This window comes from Lissotriton vulgaris, chromosome 3_1 (assembly GCF_964263255.1).
Source record: "Lissotriton vulgaris chromosome 3_1, aLisVul1.2, whole genome shotgun sequence".
Taxonomy (NCBI): domain Eukaryota; kingdom Metazoa; phylum Chordata; class Amphibia; order Caudata; family Salamandridae; genus Lissotriton; species Lissotriton vulgaris.
Genome location: NC_141689.1, coordinates 1,428,245,651 through 1,428,265,332, shown reverse-complemented (window position 1 = coordinate 1,428,265,332; position 19,682 = coordinate 1,428,245,651). Strand labels below are relative to the sequence as shown.

Below are 19,682 nucleotides of genomic sequence, written 5' to 3'. Positions count from 1 at the left end.
AGCTGCCCCGCTGACATGCTGGTTAAAGACCTGGTTGAACCAAGAAATCACATTGAATCATCAAATCTTACGTGATTGTCTTTCCCTGGATAAAGTTAGCAGGGTGCCATGGTTAATGTATATTAAAGCTGTGTTTACTAAACTTGGGCGCCCTGAACTTTATACCTCACCGGACTCTATTACCAGGGAGGACATATGCTGGACTAAGAAAAATGTTCTTATTATGTTGACAATGGAAAGGGAGGAGTCAGAGTTACTGAAACCATGTGTTAAAGCAAATTACGTACTGTGAACCTCTCCCTCCGTTGAACCATACTTAAAAATTGTCACTAAACCGTTCCATCGCCAGCTTTTAATTAGATTTTAGTTCAACTTAATCCATTTGTCCCTTGGCGTTTTCCCCAAATGGTGTAAACCTGAAAATAGCGATCCCTGTAGGTGTGACAACTTTTCTAGACCAGACACAATGCACTTTATCATGTTCTGTGACTTCTATGCGGATATTCGTAAAAAGTTTTTATTGCCAATTCTTAGAGAGGCAGGCTTTATGCAAGTCAGGCCCGCTCTTACTTTTCTCCAGATGCTAGGCAGTACACAAATGATATTCTCCGTTGCTAGTTTTCTGCTGGCTGCTGTTCGAATCAATAGCAAAAGATTAATTGCACAGAACAACCCTGGCTGATTTTATCTGATGTTTTATTTGGGCTTTTTAACTGTTTTAACCCCTTTTTTGTACAATGCTGGTCTTTTATTGATTGATTGAAGGATTTTATATATCAACATGAATGTTTTTATATTGTCTTTTATGATTTTAATTAATCGAATAAAGTGTTTTGACTGACTGACTGACACATATTAAACCAGCCACATAAGAGGTTATTTTCTTTTGCTTCTTGCTCTAACTGCTGCAACTAAAAAACTGGCAATATTAAACATTTCCTAAGGGCTGTTCAGCATCTGCAGGTACACTAGGGCTGGTCGAACCTGCAGGAAGCCCTTATCCTTTAGAATTGGGAAAATAAAACGCTTCTGTAACTGCAAGAAGTGATGACAAAACATTACCAAATGCATAGTGTCTTGCCTTGAGAAACTGTCACAAGAACAGGGGCCCAAGTCGTCTAGCCTGCTCCAGCCCAGGGGCTCAGCCAACACGAAATGTAAAAGGTGAAACCTCAGTCTAATCAATAAAAAACGATGTCTGGGTTTAGTAACTATGCCCAGGTAGGTCTCCAACATGATGGAAGTTTTTAAAATCTGATGGGCTCGTACCGTGGGCTTTGGTAGTTTAACAGCCTCTCTTTCTATGGATGTAAGGCGCAAAAATGACGTCTTTCCTAAACCCACATCCTTGTTACATAAATGTTCTGGGTTATTAACATTGGGGCGACCTAGCTTCCTTGCAATGTTTTTCACATAATTGAGCCATGGAATCCTACTGGCCCTGTCCAATGACATACAATCTACAATGATCTTGCGATTTAGCTCGAGTTCTGGGTTACACCATATAGAGATCCACTTGATAAAAGGGGACATTTTAATTACATCAGTCACACAGCCAACACCCAGTTTCTCATGTATATTATATGAAGATGTAGACTGAGGAACTGAAAGCAGGCTTCTTAGGAATTTATTTTTTACAGTTTAGATCTCTGGACAATTTGTAAACCCCCAGATGTCAGAGCCATTACAAGCGATAGCTATACACTTAGGTTTATATATGTTTAACATTGCCTTCATTGGTTTAGCACCTAACTGTCGTGTGAAGTCAAGTATCGAGCCTGAGGAGAGAGCCATGGCTATTCTTTTTGCCCTCTCTGTGTAACCCAAGAGCATCTCTTATCGAATAAGATGCCAAGATACGGAAATGAGGAGACCCTGGTTATTTCATTCCTGTCGCATCCAAATGCCTTGATTTTACTAGTCTTTTCTCCCAGACTCCTAGCGTGTGATTTGGAAAAGTTGACGTTCAAGTCCAGTGAGCCCATAAAGTCAGCAAACTACGATAGCAGATGCTAAAGCCCCACTGCAGTGCGTGCCAATAAGGCTGCATCATCTGCATAGAGCAGGGCTGGAATAAGTCGATTCCCCACATGGAGAATATCCTAAGCAGCACCACACAATACCAGGTCTAATTTGTTAATATAAAGGGTAAATAACAGAGGATCCACAATACAACCCTGTCTGACTCCTCTTGTCACATCTATCTTCTGTGTCAGATTTCCCATTTGGCCGAATCTTACTGCAGCATACAGATCCCTATGCAGGTCGAACAAAAAATACACAATATTTTTTATCCATACCCATTGCTAGTGACAAAGCCCACAGCTTGGATCTATTTACTTGGTCAAACACCAAGGATAGATCCATGAACGCAATATGGAGGGATTCTTTTTAGGCTATAGTATACTTTCCTATTATGAGATAAAGACCTAAAACCGCTTGGATATCTGACAATATACCACGTTCACCAATCCATTCAGTTAGTTTGTTGAGCACCACTCTTCCCATCACTTTGACCGTGGAATAAATCAGGGATATAGGCCTATAACACCCTGGGTCCCCTCTGTTACCCTTTTTGAAAACCGAGACCATAATTGATGTGGACCAGAATTTAGGCGTTCCATTTTGACATGCCGTGCTCAAAACGTTGGCCAATAACTTTGCCCATAGAAGAACATCCGTTTTTAAGAGATCAGCGGGGACCCCGTCCGGGCCTGGGGCTGTATTGCCCGTCATTTGGGTTACGGCCACAGCCACTTCTTGTGCGGAAAAAACAACCTGTAAAAGGGGACTATTTACTATTTTCCAACATTTGGAACTGTTCTTGATTATGTCGACAGACAGCAGGTCCTCCCTTGCTTCTAAGTTGATTTCCAATTTGTGTGTATGCCTGGCCTGATTATACTCTGCCCTTGCCCTAATTATTAAACTTCTATCATGTGATTTCTGTTGTAGGGCACATAATAATTTCTGATGGGCGGATGTGCATTTATGATCAAACCACCTCTCTACTTTAATGGTTGCACTTTTGTTAGGTAAGGAGAGGGCACTGGCTACATGCTTACATATCCTGTCAAAAGCTGTGGCACTCCACCGCGCCCCCCCCCCCCTCTGTGAACTATCTTGGCAGATAGCCATCTCGTTCCCAATGGTGTTTAACAGGTAATGCAAAAAAAATTCTTGACTTTAAAAGTTGAAAATAATCATTTAGAAAAGTAGAAAAGACAGTGGGATGAGTTACAATCCATGTTGATTATACAATTTTCAAAATACATTAACCGCTTATTTTATAATCGTAGTACATTAAGACTGGATGGAGAACTGCAGCATTGATGAGTAATATGCATCCCACAAAACAAAGGTAAATAAAGACAAATAAAAGTTTCAAAAAATAAAAGAAAGTATGCTCGATTTCTAAGTATAGTAGTATAACGCCATGAGGGGTGTATATTGAAGTATTAAACAGTAGCACATAGGGTAAGGGACTAATAATGTTAATGGTCTTAAAGATGGGGTGTATTTTCCGATACGCGTGTGATGCTGGAAGACGTTTAAGAAAGTTGTAAAAGAGGTGAGCATGGAGGATTTGATTTTTGCATATATAAATCTAGTTAGCTCCATACTTTGCGTGAGGCCCGTGGGCTGAGGTTCCCATTAAAAACAGGTGCTGTCCCCACTTCTGACCCATGCCCACCATGTGTGGCATTAAATGTTTTTATATGATTTCCATTCTCATAGTATATTTTTATGCCTAGTGTGAGGAGGAGATCGAATTATCTGAGATCCTGTGTGTTTAATGTAGGAAAAGGTGTTAAGGACTATGTGTCAAGGTATATGTTGACAAAACTAAGGGAAAGGTTAATGTTGAAGTTCTTGTTAATAGTTTTCTCGATTTCAGATCAAAACATATTTAGGATGGGGCAAACCTTTTCTGATATTCATTCCAATTCACTTATATCAGACGTGCCTCCCATACCTGCTACTAGATGTTCACATCCTCATAAACAAACTCCTTAACCTCCCTTTCTGCTCTTCTGTTTGTGTCAATCTAGGCAAATAATCTGCTTTCTTATTCTGAGCTTTACGAATAAGATCAACTTTCAAGGTTTCCCTACCTAAAATGTCATCAATGGCTTGGGGTCAGTCTTTAGAGTAAAACTCAATCCTTTTGAACTAGTGCACCGCACATGTACATGCCAACATCTCCTTCTCTATGATGCAATATAACCTTTCAGATTATCCGAGGGCACTTGATGCAAAAGTCACATTCCTCTCACCATCATTTGTCCCTTTGTGTTAGAACTGCACCAAGCCTTTGTGCTAGAACTGCATCAATATCATTCTCACCAGTGTCCTCTAGAACAGCCTTAACAAAGGTGCATTCAATATGTTTTAAGGGGGGGGGGCGTGGCTTCCACACCGTGCAAGATTGTGGCAGTCCCCTGAGCTCTGTCGAGTTCCGGAGACAAATGTTATTTTATTCCCTTCTTCTGCCTATACCTGCCAGGTCCTGACCAGTTTCTCAGCTCTTGGGTGCCTTCCCTGCAGTTTCTATCAGTGTGGTACCGATAACCAGCCTTTAATCTAACCGGGAGCTGCGGTGGTGAGTTCTTGTCAAACACAAGCGGCCGTCATTTAGTGACATTGCCACTTGCTTTATAAGCCTTCCTCTAAATTCAACTTGGCATATTCACCTCTTACTGCTCCATTTGATTATGCAAATGCTGGAATACAATGTTTTAATACCTAGAACTTGCTTTTTCATCATTTTTCTACCAAGTTAGCTGCACTAATTTTCATGTTGCTTCAGCGGTTGCTGTTTACTGTGCTGCCGGTGCCTCTGCTTTCAAGCCTACCACTGATTCTTTTCACTGGAACAATGTCTATATATTTAGACTTTTGCTATTTTCATCCTCCTTTGTGGCTATATTGCTAGGAGCCACCATGAATATTCCTCACTACACTTTTTTCTCTTAGGACTTATGCCTGTGCATTCATTCATCATTTTGTTGCTTGCCTAAGTGGTATCACTCCTACCTGAGATTGTGCCTCTCCACTGTTTTGACCATATCACTTTCTTTTAAAATCATTTCTGAACTGCTACAACGTTTGACTAAAATTTGCCTCAGGCTTTACCAGAGATCACCTTATTATTCTGCACACTAAGTCAAAATGGCCAGTGACCGGTTTAGTAAGACGTCTACCTCTGGCACTAAACTTAAAGGGGCAAATAATGACCCCCCTCGCCAGTCATGTCCTCTCATAATCCAGTATTGGAGACTACTCTTGACGAGATACCAGGTCTAAAGCCTTTTATGTGCGTTACCACTGGAAAACTCCAAAAAACAGAATATCGGTAGATTGCGATGGAAAGTAACCAGTTTAATTTGGAGCAGCTTGTTAACACTTTCCAAGAGGTAGCCACTAAGATTACTTTCTTCAGCAAGAAATGTTTAAACTTAAGCTTCATACTGAAGACCTTGTAAACAGGAATAGGCATACTAATCTCCGCCTAAACGGTCTGCTGGAGAACCTTGAGAGTCCTGACCTCCTCCTCTGCTTAAAAAAGTTTCTACCAGATCTTTCTTGGTCTTTCTTCCCAATACTCCACCTCTCAAACTCCAGCAAGCTTATCGTCTTGGTCGACCTCACCTTCGCTCTTCTGGCCCTAGAGGTATTATTCTGCTGTTTCTGGAATTTACAGATCTTCTACCGGTCCTCAAATCTGCCAAGGAGAAGTGTCGCCTTACTTGGTTTGGTCATAACATTTAGATTTCGCAGGATCTTTCCACCGCCAGAAAGAAGGAATTTCTTGTCCTGCGTCCTCAACTAAGACAAATGAATATTTGTTATGGTATCTTGCATCCTTGTATCTGTGAAATCACCTACGAAGGCACTTCAAGATCTTTTGTTGACCCTGTCAAATTAACATTTCTTCAGAATATTTCATCTACTAACATGGACTCGAAAGTTCAACGTTCTTGAGTATTTGTTTTTTTGTGCATTACTGATTAGTTTATTTTATAGCTCTTACTTTTATGCCATCTTTTCGATATCTTAGTCTTCTCTTGATGTCTCATTTGCTCTTGCTTCAGTGCGGACTCATCTCATGCTCATTTTCGATAATCTTTTTCTCAGATCTGGATTCTCATCCTTGATCTGTCTCTTTACTCTTCTGTTCACTCGCTATTCTTTCATCTTCTTCTTTTTCCTGTGAGCATGCAAGTGATAATTTGTTTTTCTTTGTATTTTGTTCACATACATTTTACGTGTCATTATTATTAACATATGGTGTCTTTTAGTTTTCCTCTTCGTTTCTGCAGCTAGTCATCCATGTTCCTGTATCCCTATTTTACTCCCCAACATGTTTAACATTGCCTTGCGGAATCTTCGTGGTCTGGGACATCTTGCCAAGAGTCAAAAGGTACTTTCTCATTTGTTATAACTTAACTCTCTTACTTTTTACAGGAAACTCATTGCAATGATGTTGAATCACATAAGCGTCAATGGGTTGGCCAAACCGTTTTTCCACCTGCTATTATTCGCATGGGTGGTATTGCCATTTTGTGTTTTAAGTAGTTAAATGTACCAATTCTATCAACTGAATGTTACACAAATGTACGATGGGTATTACTTAATGCCATTATAAACATCAAACAAATTTCTTTAACATCTACAGCCCTGTAAAATCTGACCATGAATTCTGGCATAGCATTAAATTAAAATTGGCTTCCATAGAGAGTCCCAATATTATTTTTGCTGGCGATTTAAATGAGTGGTAAGACCCCTTTACCGATAGGAAATCCAAATGTAAACTTAATCATGATAAATCCCATGAAGCATTCCAAACCGTTCTCACCTGTCGTCCATTTTTTGATGTATGGAAAACTTGTAACCCTGACTAATGTTCACCATACTATGTCCAGAATGTATTATATTTTAGTTTATAAATCCTTACTCCCTTCCATTCATTTATCAGAAATTGGCTCCATTTTTATTTCTGACCATGTCCCTGTTTTATCTTCTGTTGATCTAGCTTTCAATAACTCTAAACATGGTTGTTGGAGATTTAATAACTCCCTGTTGTTGGATCAAATTTTAGCATGGAAGCTACTTCATTTATTAGAGATTTCTTTCATTTTAACCAACATACTGACACTTCCACTCATAACAGGCATGCTTTTAAAGCTTCCTTTAGGGCCATTAATATTGCGTACTCAGCTTAAAAAAAAATCCCAATACCTTTCTACTCTTCAACATATTGAAACACTTGAGCATACTTACTTCACTTCAAAATCCTCCATTATTTTTGCAGGAATTGATTTAAGCCAAGGTAGCCATCCATAAACATGCAACTAATGATACATTTAATATCCTTTTCAAAGTTAAATATAAACTAGCAGCCCGTCTCAACGTTGTCAGGGTATGAATTGCTGCCGGCCAGTAGTATATTGTTTTGTAGGATTTCGTTTTGATAGCAATTCCTATCTGTGACAGGCCTGTGAAACGCTCCGATTCACAGTGCACTGCTGATGCACTTAAGAGTGCGCTTTCAGTAGTGTGTGAACTCGAGTTTCCCTATTTTATTTTTCCTTGCAATATTATATAGCGCAAACTCGACAACATGGCATGAGCACAATTTGCATTACAGAAGAACACATTTATTTGTGGTAGGCACGGGGAGACAAAGCGATTTGCCTGGAATCACAGGATGGTGAGCTGATGCCGAGATTCGAACGAAGCTCCCCAGCTCTAAAGTTCGCAATTCTAGAACTTGTGGCGGGAGGTGTGCTAAAAGTGTATGTCGGTGCTGGACATCAATGAGAGAGAACTGTGCATTTTTCAAATGGTTGGTGAAAATATATGAGTATGTTGCTGGAGATGTGGGCCACCGTGCCACAAATGTACTTATCGGGGAGGGTAAACACCCATTATTCCGCAACTTTCTTTCCGCATACCATCACTCCGCATCCTTTCATTACGAAAGTACCATGACTCCGCAATGCCATTATAACGCATGGCATTACATTTTATATGCTTTTACCACGCATACATTTACAACGAAATTCGTTGTAAATGCATGAATGGTAAAAGCTTTTTTTTTTTAAATCTTTGGATGAGGTAAGAATGGGTATAGGGGTATATGTTTTGGGGTACTGAGGAATATGTTTTGGGGTGTTTGGGTATTTTAAGGGTTCAGATATAGTTTTGGGTTATGGGGTACAGGGGTAGTTTCAGGGTTTTGGGATAGGTATGGGTTTGGGGGTACACAGGTATTTTTTAAGGGTTCAGGGCTAGGTTTGGGTTTTGGGGTATAGGGGTATTTTTAGGGTTCAGGAGTAGGTTTGGGTTTTGGGGTACAGGGGTATTTTAAGGGTTCAGGGCTAGGTTTGGGATTTGGGGTACAGGAGTATTTTTAGGGTTCAGGGCTAGGTTTGGGTTTTGGGGTATTTTAGGGTTCAGGGGTAGGTTTGGGTTTTGGGGTGCAGGGGTATTTTAAGGGTTTAGGGCTAGGTTTGGGTTTTGCGGTACAGGGGTATTTTAGGGTTCAAGGGCAGGTTTGGGTTTTGGGGTACAGTGGTATTTTTAGGGTTCAGGGCTAGGTTTGAGGTTTTGGGGTGCAGGGGTATTTTTAGTGTTCAGGGGTAGGTTTGGGTTTTGAGGTACAGGGGTATTTATAGGGTTCAGGGCTAGGTTTGGGTTTTGGGGTACAGGGGTATTTTTAGAATTTAGAGATAGGTTTGGGTTTTGGGGTACAGGGTATATTTATAGGGTTAAGCTGGGTTAGTGTTTAAGGGTGGGTTATGATTATGGGGTGCAGGGGTATTTAAAGGGAGCAGGGTGGGATTAGCACACGATATGAGACATGGCATGAAGGGCGGAACGTACCACACGCCCCCAGCGTTTGTCATGCCCCCAGCACACGCCCACAGCACAACGCAGACACGCCCACAAGGGACTACTTTGCTGGCACGGTTCTTTTACCTTTTAAATGTATATGGTGGGCATCTGCATAGCCTATGTCCTGCTGCTGCAACTGCCCTTTCCAACGCTGTATTGGGTGTTGTGATTGGTGCTGTGGTTCCTGAGATTACCCGCCTCAAAGGTTTGGGCTCTCTCTTTATTATATTAGTATGGATTTCATGGTAAAAAAAAAGCTGGTACAATGTTGCCCAATTATTTGAAAATGAAATTGGAACAGAAGAATATTGAGCCTATTCTTAATAAACTTACCAATAGTACAGTAACCTATGACCTAGATATTACTACTGCCTTTCAGACTTATTATGAATCACTATATACAGATATTACCACTCCCTCAGAACATGTCATTAAATCTTTTTTTATGGGCTTCACAACCTTCCCCCCTTCTATTCTTGATACTATTATTGCTCTTAAAAGTGACATAACTCACCAAGAGGTTATTGATGCTACTAAGTCTAACTCTTCCCAAAAAGCCTAAGCTCCTGATCCAGATGGTTTCAGTATGGAAAAGTATACTTATTCTCTTCTTGTTTTGCCACTAAATTACTTAAGCTCTTTAACTCTTTTTTTATAATTGAATTCTTAGGCTAATGGTTCCTTTTTAGAACCCCTATTGTCCTGATCCCTAAACCAGATCAGGACCATACCTTCTGCAAATATTATCATCCAATTTCATTAATTAACTAGGATTGTAAAATATTTGCCAAAATTCTAGCATCCTGACTAGAAGATGTTATTCCGCTTATTGTTAAACCTGACCAATCTGTTTTTATTAAGGGTAGACTGACTATGGATAACTCCAGAGTGTTCTTGAAAATTACTGCATTTGGAAAGAAATACCACTCTTCCCATGCAGCCTTACCCCCTGATGCCGAAAAGGCATTTAACCTCATTAATTGGCAGTTCATGTTCACTACTCTTCACAGGGTTAGTTTGGCCCTAAATGTATTTCATTTGTAAAACTATTATATTCTGAAACTCTTCCTAGTGTTCGTGTTAATGGATGTTTTTCCCCTTATTTTAATTTACATATAGGAGCTAGACAAGGTTATCCTTTTTCTCCCTTGCTCTTCTTTCAATGTTTAGAACTCTTCTTGGAATGTATTTGTTGTAACCGCCTCATATCTGGATTCAAACATGACTTCCATGAAATTAAGCTTTTAGCTTGTCTAATCACCTCACCTCTTTAGATCCTTTTTTGCAAGAGAATAATTTATACTCTAATATTTCTGGTTCTGGTTATAAATTAAATTTCTCCAAGACGGAGATCTACCAATAAATACATGCTTGCTAATACTAATTTTGCATGGTGCCCTTCCAAAATTAAATACCTGGGTGTTTGATTTTCTCTCTTTCTCCAACTATTTCTAACATACTTACTCATTGACTGAGTTCGCGCTGTATGTGGCTGTACCCTTGTGAATGTGATGTTTCTGTGACAAATTGATTTTAGCATTTTAGATGTTTCTGTGACGAATTGATTTTTTGCATTTTAGACCTCTGTAAACACTCGGTGCTTTTAAACGCTAAAGCTGACTAAAAGCTATTTTGCACTCCTTACCTGCGCCGCACGCCCCCCGGTCCACCACAGCTGACGCTGATTGAGTGGAGGGCGGACCGGGCAGAGCCAGACACACCCCCTGATACGCCTTTCCCGTATATATCATGAACAAAACAAGACGCGCAGCGGGCGCATGCAGCGGGCGCGCCGCCGGTGCGCCGAAGGCGCGCCAAAGGCAAGCCCGTCTGCGCCCGTCCGCGCCGGGACAGGACCCAGGGCCATGATTTCTGCCGTAAATATTAGCGATAACACGGGGAGGGTAAGATACTCCAAGGAGGATCTAATTCTGTTAAGACCCAGACCATGTTGCTGTCAGCTCTCGCCTATATTAGAAATAAAACATTGCGTGAAGTGCCAGCTGAAGTTTGAATATTCACTGATGTGTTCTTGCATGTTTAGATATTTGTCCAGGGTGACACCTAAAGAGCAAGCGAAGTCCACCACATGCGGGGAGCAGTTGCGTGCAGAGATATTTGTGTTCAAATTCTGCATTGGGGTCTCTTGTTTGCGGGGTTTAATCAGGAGAAATTCTATTTTGAGGGAGTTTAGTAACAGATGGTTATGTGTTAGCCATTGCTGAGTTTTTGGGAGCGCTCCATTAAGAGTTTTAATGCCATCTGGAGAGGAGATCTTCAAATACAGTTGAGTATTGTCCGGTACATATGGTATTGAATGTTTGACCCATTCAGAATAGCAGTTGGCGATGCCTTGAAGAGATTGAAGAGCGTGGGCGAGAGTGCGGAACCCCGAGGTACCCAAATAGTGACCCAGGTGCTTGCAGCCAAGATTGGTTGACTTTGATACTCTGTGTTCGGTTGTGCAGGAAGGAGGAGAACCACTTTAAGACAGGGACAGATAGCCCCATCCTATATTGCAGAAGGTTAATCAAGTTATCATGTTTAATAGTGTCAAAAGCAGAGGACAAATCCAGAAGAATTAGAAGGCAAGGCGTAGCTTGGTTCAGAGCACTCAAGGAGTCATCCACAATGTGCGGTAGGGCTGTTTCTGTACTATGAACTGGTCTAAAGCCTGACTAATGTCGGTCTAGCAGCTGAAATTCCTCGATGTGTTTGCATAGCTGTGTGTGAACGCATTTCTCAAGCAACTTTGTTAAAGACATGCTGCTGGTGATCAGTCGGTAGTTATTGGGGTCTGTTAGGTCTCCAATTTCTGCATTGGGCTTCTTGGGGATAGGTGTGACTTGCCCCATTTTAAGGCAGTCGGGGATCCTCCCCTGTAAGAGAGTTTTGGATGATCTTGGATCAGCGAGGCAGAATGGCCGATTTAAGGTCTTTGAGCAGCATAGCGGGGAGTGGATCACTGAAATGGTTGGATGGTTTAAGAGATGCCAATGAATGTGATACCTCCTCCAGGTCCGGGAGTATGAAGGTGTTCCAGCAGGCATTGTTTTTGGGTATGTACTCTGTGGGGTAAGGTGGAGCACTCACTGCTGCAGGTACTGTCAAACCCAGGGAGCTCATCGACAGCAGGTTAGCGGCGGCACACTGCAGTTCCAGATAAATACTCCTAGACTTTACCGAAAAGTGCGCTGAGAAGACTTCTTCGCTGAAACCAGTGGTTTTGATTGCAGGAGTAGGATTAGCCTGTTTGATGTTATCGAAAGTTTTTTAGGACGGTTTTTAGTCCTGTCAAGCTGAGCTCTGAAATGATCTAATTTAGCAATGCAAATGTGTTTGTTATAAGAGCTTCTCTTCTTCCTTAACGGTTTGAGACTAGAAGTAGAGGGGGCATTTCTCTATTTAACGGTTTGAGACTAGAAGTGGAGGGGGCATTTCTCTAATGTCTCTCAGAGAGCCTAGAATTGCGTCTTTCATCATTAAGAGCACCATTGAACCAAGGTTTAGATTGCTTGCAAGGAATCCTTCTGAGCTGCTTCTGGGCTGCAGAGTCTAGAATATTTGTCATGGCGTTGACGTAGTGATCTGTCAACTCTCCCAAATTATTCACGTTAGTGGGAGGTTCTAGAAGATTCTTGCTCAAGTTGGTGAGGTTAGGGATGTTGATGTCTCTCAGGTTACGAGACAGTGGCTTGTTTTTGAGCGGTTGACCTTGTCTGAGCAATACCTTTTCCTGGATGTGTAATTAGATTTGGTGATGATCCGACCAATCGCATGGTACTAGATCATCCAGTTGAATGATGTGAACTCTAGCTATAATAAGGTTGAGGGTAGCGCCATTGGAGAGAGTGGGTCCATTGCAAGCCTGTTTATAGTTGAAGTCGGAGAGGAACGACTTAAGAGAGCAAACTAGTGGATCATTAGTGTCATTCCAGTGAAGATTGTAGTCACCTAGGAAGATATGGTAGGGGTGGAGGGTGAGCTAGCAGAGATGGATTCCATCAGTTGCTCTACAAAGCGTAGGATATCCCCGGGGAGGATGATAAATCGAGTGAAGCACACAGAACATCTTGTTCTTGTTCCAGATTTCGGTGACTAGGACCTCACAAGAGGACATCATATCATTATGGGTCTGCTTCAGAACGAGGCTAGAGCGATGGATATAGGCAATGCCACCCCCAGTTTTAATAGATCTATTGCATTTGATAATGTCAAAGCCAGTAGGAATTAAGATGACAAGTATAGGGGAAGATGAGTCATTAAGCCACGTTTCCGTAAGTATCAAGAGATCTAATTCTTGTGATAAGATGAGTTCGGAGATATCCGCTGCGTGTTTCACTGCTGATCTGCAGTTGAGATGCATTAATTTGATATGAGAGTTGGTAGTTGCTCCAACTCGGTGCGACATGGCGATCTAAAGTTAACGATAAGTTCTCTATCTGGATCAGAAGTGATAGTGGGTATGTTGCTATTAGGGTCCTCAATGTCATCATATGAAAGTGAGAGAGTGAGCGCGTCTTCCTCAGACATCTGAGGCGGGAATCTAAGGGGTCTAGCAAGGAGATTGGGAAGAGGGTGAGTGGGCCATTGTGGGTTACTAGGATAAGTCTCAGAAAACTTTTTCAATCCACCAATTAAAGGGGATGCTAGGGGCTTAGGGAGATCAGACCTAGGGAGTGGATAGGGTTTGCATAACTTCTCATTCTTCCATGAGCAGTGTAGGAGGGTCTGGAGGTTATCCTTTACAGTAAAGAGGTCCGGCTTCAGTTCAGCTTGTTTGTCTTCAATCCGGCGCAGGCTGTCACTGTCATGACTCGCCCAGAATATGATGAAGAGAGAGGCCCATTCTTCTCACAGTGCTTGCACGGGGGGATGGACGCCTGCATGGGCTCATTTATGGGCTCTGACATGTTCTCAGTGGTACGAATGGTTTGAATTCTATTCATGAGCCTGGCTAAGGTTATATATTTTTAGACTGTGGTTTTCCACAAAATAATTTTTAAATAGTTGGATGGCACTAGTTCAAAAGGCTTGTGAAACATCCTAGTGGGACAAAGGTGTATGTCCCAGAGAACATATTACGGAGGGGGGAGAGGGGAAACACTGGAGTAGGCCCTTCAGATGCCCCTTATGGCTCATGATCAATGGTGGAGGAATCCTAGGGAATGCTGTGGGAGATATGTGACACAAAATAGGTTTTGCAGGTGCATGTCCATATAAGAGTTATCCAAGTGGAGCCAACAAGACATTACATCAAATGAGAAACTAAGTGTAGAGATGTTCAATGACAAAACTGCAACCATTTCCTCTTGTCCTGGATTCCAAGTTGTGTTCCTGTTTACAATCATGAACTCCAAGTTCTCAGAGTAGGCCTAGTCCGAGAAATGCCCATATGCTGTAACATTCTCCTTTTCTCCAGGAAAAGGACTGCTCTTTTGTTTCTGGAGGAGGCAGACATGGTATTTGTGCTGAAGGTGAAGTGAAACCTAGTACCAAAACCATCAAGGCCAGACGGAAATTACTGGGATTACAGAGAACCCTGTTCCTGCCCTTGTTCTTCTGGAGAGATCAAATGTGGGAAAATCATACAGTTACATATATCCAGTCATACAGCAGGTTATACTGCTTGAGTTAAGAACTTCAGGTTTGATATGTCACAATTTCAGTTCTTCCTTTCATGCAAAATCAAAACGCATAAGTGCCATCAACATTATTGAACTGGCTCTATATGTGCAGATTTCACTGATGTGCTTTTCATTTGCATAGCTTATATGCAGAGATGCCTAGGGGAGCAACGTTTTTGCATCCAGTTAGTGAAAAGCATAGGAATCACACATGAAAAAGCATTGTTAAACAACCTATTCAGGCAAGCCACTAATACTGGCAGCTATCAGTTAGAAAACATTTGGTGGTATATACGAAAACAACATTTTGGGGTTGATTTCACTTCTCAGGCATGTATTATAAAAAGCCACTCTCATAAAGTAAAGCTCAGTCAATCTTCCTACAAAGTATGTTAAAACCCTGTAGTAAACAAAGAAATGCCAACCTGGCCTGCAGGTTGATTGGATTCTTCGGTCAGACGACTTGCCTATTGATTCCCTTATCGTTGTCTTCACAATCCCAGCCACACCTGTTGATGCCACCAACTCCTAATTAAAAATGTAGGGAGATAAGAACAGCGGGCTTGAGTAGGATGTTACAAAATGTCACTGGTTGAGTAACACACTTATCACAAATAAGCCCCATGAGATTCTGGCACTTTGATTGGTTTATTTATGTACAACGTCTTAGTCATTATTCTGTAAAAATAAATCAACCATCTCAGTGTACCTTCAGCAAAAGAATTAGTAAAGCATAACATTGAAACAATGAAGAGATAACCAGAGTAGGAATTCCATCACCACAGAGGATAACGGCATTGGAAAAACTCGGGAACCTTCCTACCTAACAATGGATTCTCAAATGTCATGCTCTTCTTTGTATATCGAAGGAAATTATATCAACTTCTATGAAGACTTTCTAGAAATACTACCTGACCCATGCATCTGTTAACATTTTCAATGTTTATTCCCTCAATGAATCAGGCATTAATTTGCCACCGCTCAATCGCCAAGCATGGAGATGCACCCTGCCGAAGCTGCAGCTTCATCAAATGACAGATGCTCACGGATAGGATTTCCAGGTACCATACTCTCCTTGCCCAATCGGTACCACTAGGGTGAAGCACGCTCGGTCCTTTTCTAATCTTCTTCAGAGCTCAGGAGAGGCAGTGAAGGCATACAGGAGTCTCAAGCTCCTCTAAAGATGAAAGGTATCTCCAAATGAGAGAGAGCCTTTGGAAACTCCAATATACAAAGGTTTCATTATTGCACACACTCACTGGTGGCAAAAAAACACAAGCCAGGGTTCTCTCCATTGCTGGAAGATGCCTTAAGCCACCTCCTTGTGGAAATTATTATTTGTGATCCGCTATGCCCCTGCAGCTGAGGTTGTTCGCGCCTGAAGCTTAACGCTCTTGCCAGGTGGTTTACCACCAAAGAAATACTTTGATAGTCCAACCACATCCAGAGGCTTAAAGCCTCATTACACATGAGCTATTGGGGGGGATAAAGGGTGAGGCTGAAAAGGGGAAGAGTGGAGGGAGGAGAGGCTGACAATTGCCTGGGGCAAGCCCTTTTTAAAAAGCAGTCTTTGAGGTAGAATAAGACTGGTACTCTCAAAATCCTAAGGTGTGCTGCGACCCCAGCGCTTATTTTCGGGAACAGCTGAGGGGCGCTGGTAAAGCCAAAGAGGAGCACTGCAAAACAAAAAAGATGCTGACTTAAAGTGAAGCGTGGGGAGAGCCTGTGGGACTGCAGGATGGAGATATGAAATAAGCACCCTGAAGGACCAAAACCGCCATCTAGTCTCAAGAGTCCGAGACAGGCAGAACCTGAGCTAGTGTGAGGATTTAGAATTGGTCTTTTCTCAGGAAGGAGCTGGGAGGTTGAAGATCAAAAAAAGGTCAAAGGCCTCCATCCTTCAGCACAAAGAATTAGCAGGAGAAACACCCAGTTCCAACTTCCAGGTTGTGGACCTCTCCATGGCACTACTGGATAAAAGGGCCAGCCTTTCTGTTGCAAAACAGATAAATGTTCCTCCATCAGCTGCCCTAAAGGAGGTGGAAAGTATGGCAGGGTAGAAAGAAGTAGAAAGGCAGAGCCACTTGTCTGAAGTGAAGGCCTCATATCCCTGGAGGAAATAAGGGATCCCGACTCCAACCAGGTGGCTCCCAGCCAGCACAAACGCAATAAAGCTGTTTTGTGGCAGTCAAAGGGCCACAAGGATGAGCTACATTTTGCCCCTACTGTCCTCTTGGTCGTTGAGAACCTAGGCCTTTAACACGAAAAGGCTGAAAGGCCTGCTGGGAGGAGTCTGACACTCACTGATGAAATGGAAAAACCTCAACCGTAGCCACGGAGAGGGCGATACTGCTGGTGGAATTGGCTTGCGGGAGCAGAAAGTAACACGCTGCGGCTATCCTTGAAATGTTTCAAGGATGAGTCCCCTTTGTCACCAAAAAGACCAGAGCTGTCAAACAGCGAATCCATTACTGATGTTTGGACATCGCCGGAGGAGACCCTAGAAGTCATTCAGCCATGGCGCAGGAAAGTCACAATGGTACCTACTGACTTTGCTGTGGCCAGTACCGAGCAGACGACAAATTTCACTGCATCACATCCATCCTGAATAGCCTGGGTAAGGGACACTTGATGGTCAATGCATTTGGATTAGTTTTGCTGAGGAACGACTGTATTACCAGACTCTCTAGCGTTGGGTGTTGAGTAAGATAAGGAGAGTTCCCAGGTCCAGGGCGATGAGCAACTTATCTGTTAACAGGTAGACCTGAAGAAGCCTTGTTGCAAGGATCCCGCTCCTACACAGAACTGTGGCACAGACGCACAGGACTACAGTGAATTGTGGTGTACAAAAAACTCACCCCAACCAGCTCGCATCAGTGTCACATTAGCTCTTCATCCGATAGCAAAGCAACCAATAATTAGACAACCTAGAACATGTGACTAAGAATATACTCAGGAATGGTGGGAAGGGAGAACACTCTTTTGTTATACTGTCATACCAGTCCACAACCGGAGTAAATAAGAGACACAGGAAAGGTTAAAATATTTATTTTAACAATGTGCTCTCAGGTGCAGTATCTTTGCACAACATAAGCAGACATACGATTAGAAATAACATGGTCAGCATTGTTACAATTCCATAAAACACAAAGGGAGAAATCATATTACAATGATGGTGAAAACAGGTCTTATAATGCCTAGTTAGAACATCCTCCCATTCTAGGAACTATGTTTTATAAACTAAAGAAGGTCTCTTAGGCTTGTTTGGGGGGCCCCATTACCTCTCAGCTCAGCATGAGGGAATCACATCAGGATCAGCAAAAGCAAGCACTCTGCATCACTGGAAACGGAAAATCTTCCAAGTGTGTGAAATCATGGCTGTCGTGCAATAATAAAGGCGCCAGAATTTCAGTTGACTTCGCAGCTGCCCTATGTTGTGTCTAACTAAGTGAGCCGATCAGTTCGAACAACAGCTACCATGTTATGATAACCTTGGCGGCTCGGGCACTCAGAGTGCAGACTTGGGTCACGATGTAAGTCTAGGGATGTCGAAAACAAGTGTTTCTCATGTGAAGACATTTGCTCAGCTTAACTTACAAAAACAGCTATATGCAGTGTTGTGTGCAAAAGCAGCAAAAGGTAAAATGGGGTTTAAACTTTCTAATAAGCCATGCTAACATAGCAATGTGTGCAAACCAGGCTTAGGCCACACACAATACAGCCTGTGGCCAAGGGGCTCATTAAATGGTAACAGCGGCTTTGTGGGAGCCTGACCAGGTTACAATAATCCTTCAATATATTCATTTTAACTTTCATAGTTGGTAGTTGTATGTCTAGAACAGTTGCTGCTCTTCACATTATGTTATAAAGTGAAAGGAGGACCCCCCGCAGACTTATAGGGGACTGGGGGGAAGGTAGTTTTTAAAGAAAAGCAAAGAAATCCCCAAAAAATGGACAAAGTGAGGGTGTGTCCAATTTCAATGAATATTCCCTGGGGTGAACCTATTATCTAAAAAACAGCACGCCATCAATTGGGCGGGAAAGGCAAAGGTACAAGGCGTTGTATTCAACTTATAACAATATGCTCAAACTGGACAACAAAAAGTTATTCTCAAATACTGCTGTGTTTGATAAATAACAAAATTAAAAAAGAGATGATCCCCACACTATATATTTGGTAAAACTTTGTTTAGATTTATTCTGATACAAAAATTACTCCATTATTCATTATCACAATATTTAAAAACACGTTATACATTTTATTAAAAATTTCATTTAAAAACACAAAGAATCAAAACAAGTCGACGCGTCGATAATGAATAATGGAGTAATTTTTGTATCAGAATTATGAGTTTATGTCTTTCCTGCCCAATTGATGGTGTGCTGTTTTTTAGATAATAGGTTCACCCCAGGGAATATTCATTGAAATTGGACACACCCTCACTTTGTCCATTTTTTGGGGATTTCTTTGCTCTTCACATTAGGACCACGAAAGAGAAGCTTTCATCCGTTGCGCGGCACTGGGGAGTGGTATGTACAGGGACAAAGCCAATATATGGAAAAGTGCCCAGCCCACTGGCATCCTGAAGATGTTCATACCAGTTTTACTCATCCTACTGGGAAATACAGTCATCCCCGCTTACATTGTTTGACTCTGTGCCAAAAAGACTGTGAAAGTTCTGGACCCTAACATGTGGGAAGGGCGAATATCAGAATGAAGGTTTGCCAAGTGGATGCGTGCCAGTCAGCACCAGGCGTAACTTAGGTCAAGGTGGGTTCAGTTCAAAGTTGGATAGCACTATATGCTGCACACCCATATCGGGCGTAGACGTCTGTATATGTGTCTTTGAGAGAAGAACAGGCGCTGGAGTTGCATGGGAACCCGAGCCGGGGGTTGAACCTGGTGCGGGCCCAAGAGGCACAGATGGCTGAAGTGGACTTCCTTGGGGCTTGAAGGCATGCCAGAGGAAGTCGATAAAACCTCCCTGAAGGTCTCTAATTGCTGCAACGTCAGAGGCGAACAAGTGTAGAACACATGCTAACGCCCTCACACCCTCTCAGGAGTTTGAGATTGGAAGAAAGGGATGAGTTCGCCTTGAATTCTTGTGTTTTTTCTTTGACTTACTCGAAGACATTGATTGTAATGATGAGCTG

General features: G+C 42.1%; 1 protein-coding gene across 2 annotated transcripts in view; it reads right to left on the bottom strand.

Annotated features, from left to right (window-relative positions):
* CENPC (centromere protein C) overlaps window positions 1-19,682 on the bottom strand; it is a 1,111,772-nt gene that overhangs the window by 912,544 nt on the left and 179,546 nt on the right. The window contains exon 5 of one of the 2 annotated variants that reach the window (XM_086961919.1): window positions 14,954-15,056. In XM_086961919.1, the coding sequence (XP_086818045.1) occupies window positions 14,954-15,056 (103 nt within the window). Of the gene's footprint in view, window positions 1-6,034; window positions 6,112-14,953; window positions 15,057-19,682 lie in introns of those variants that run through there. The other variant, XM_086961921.1, reaches the window with a different exon arrangement.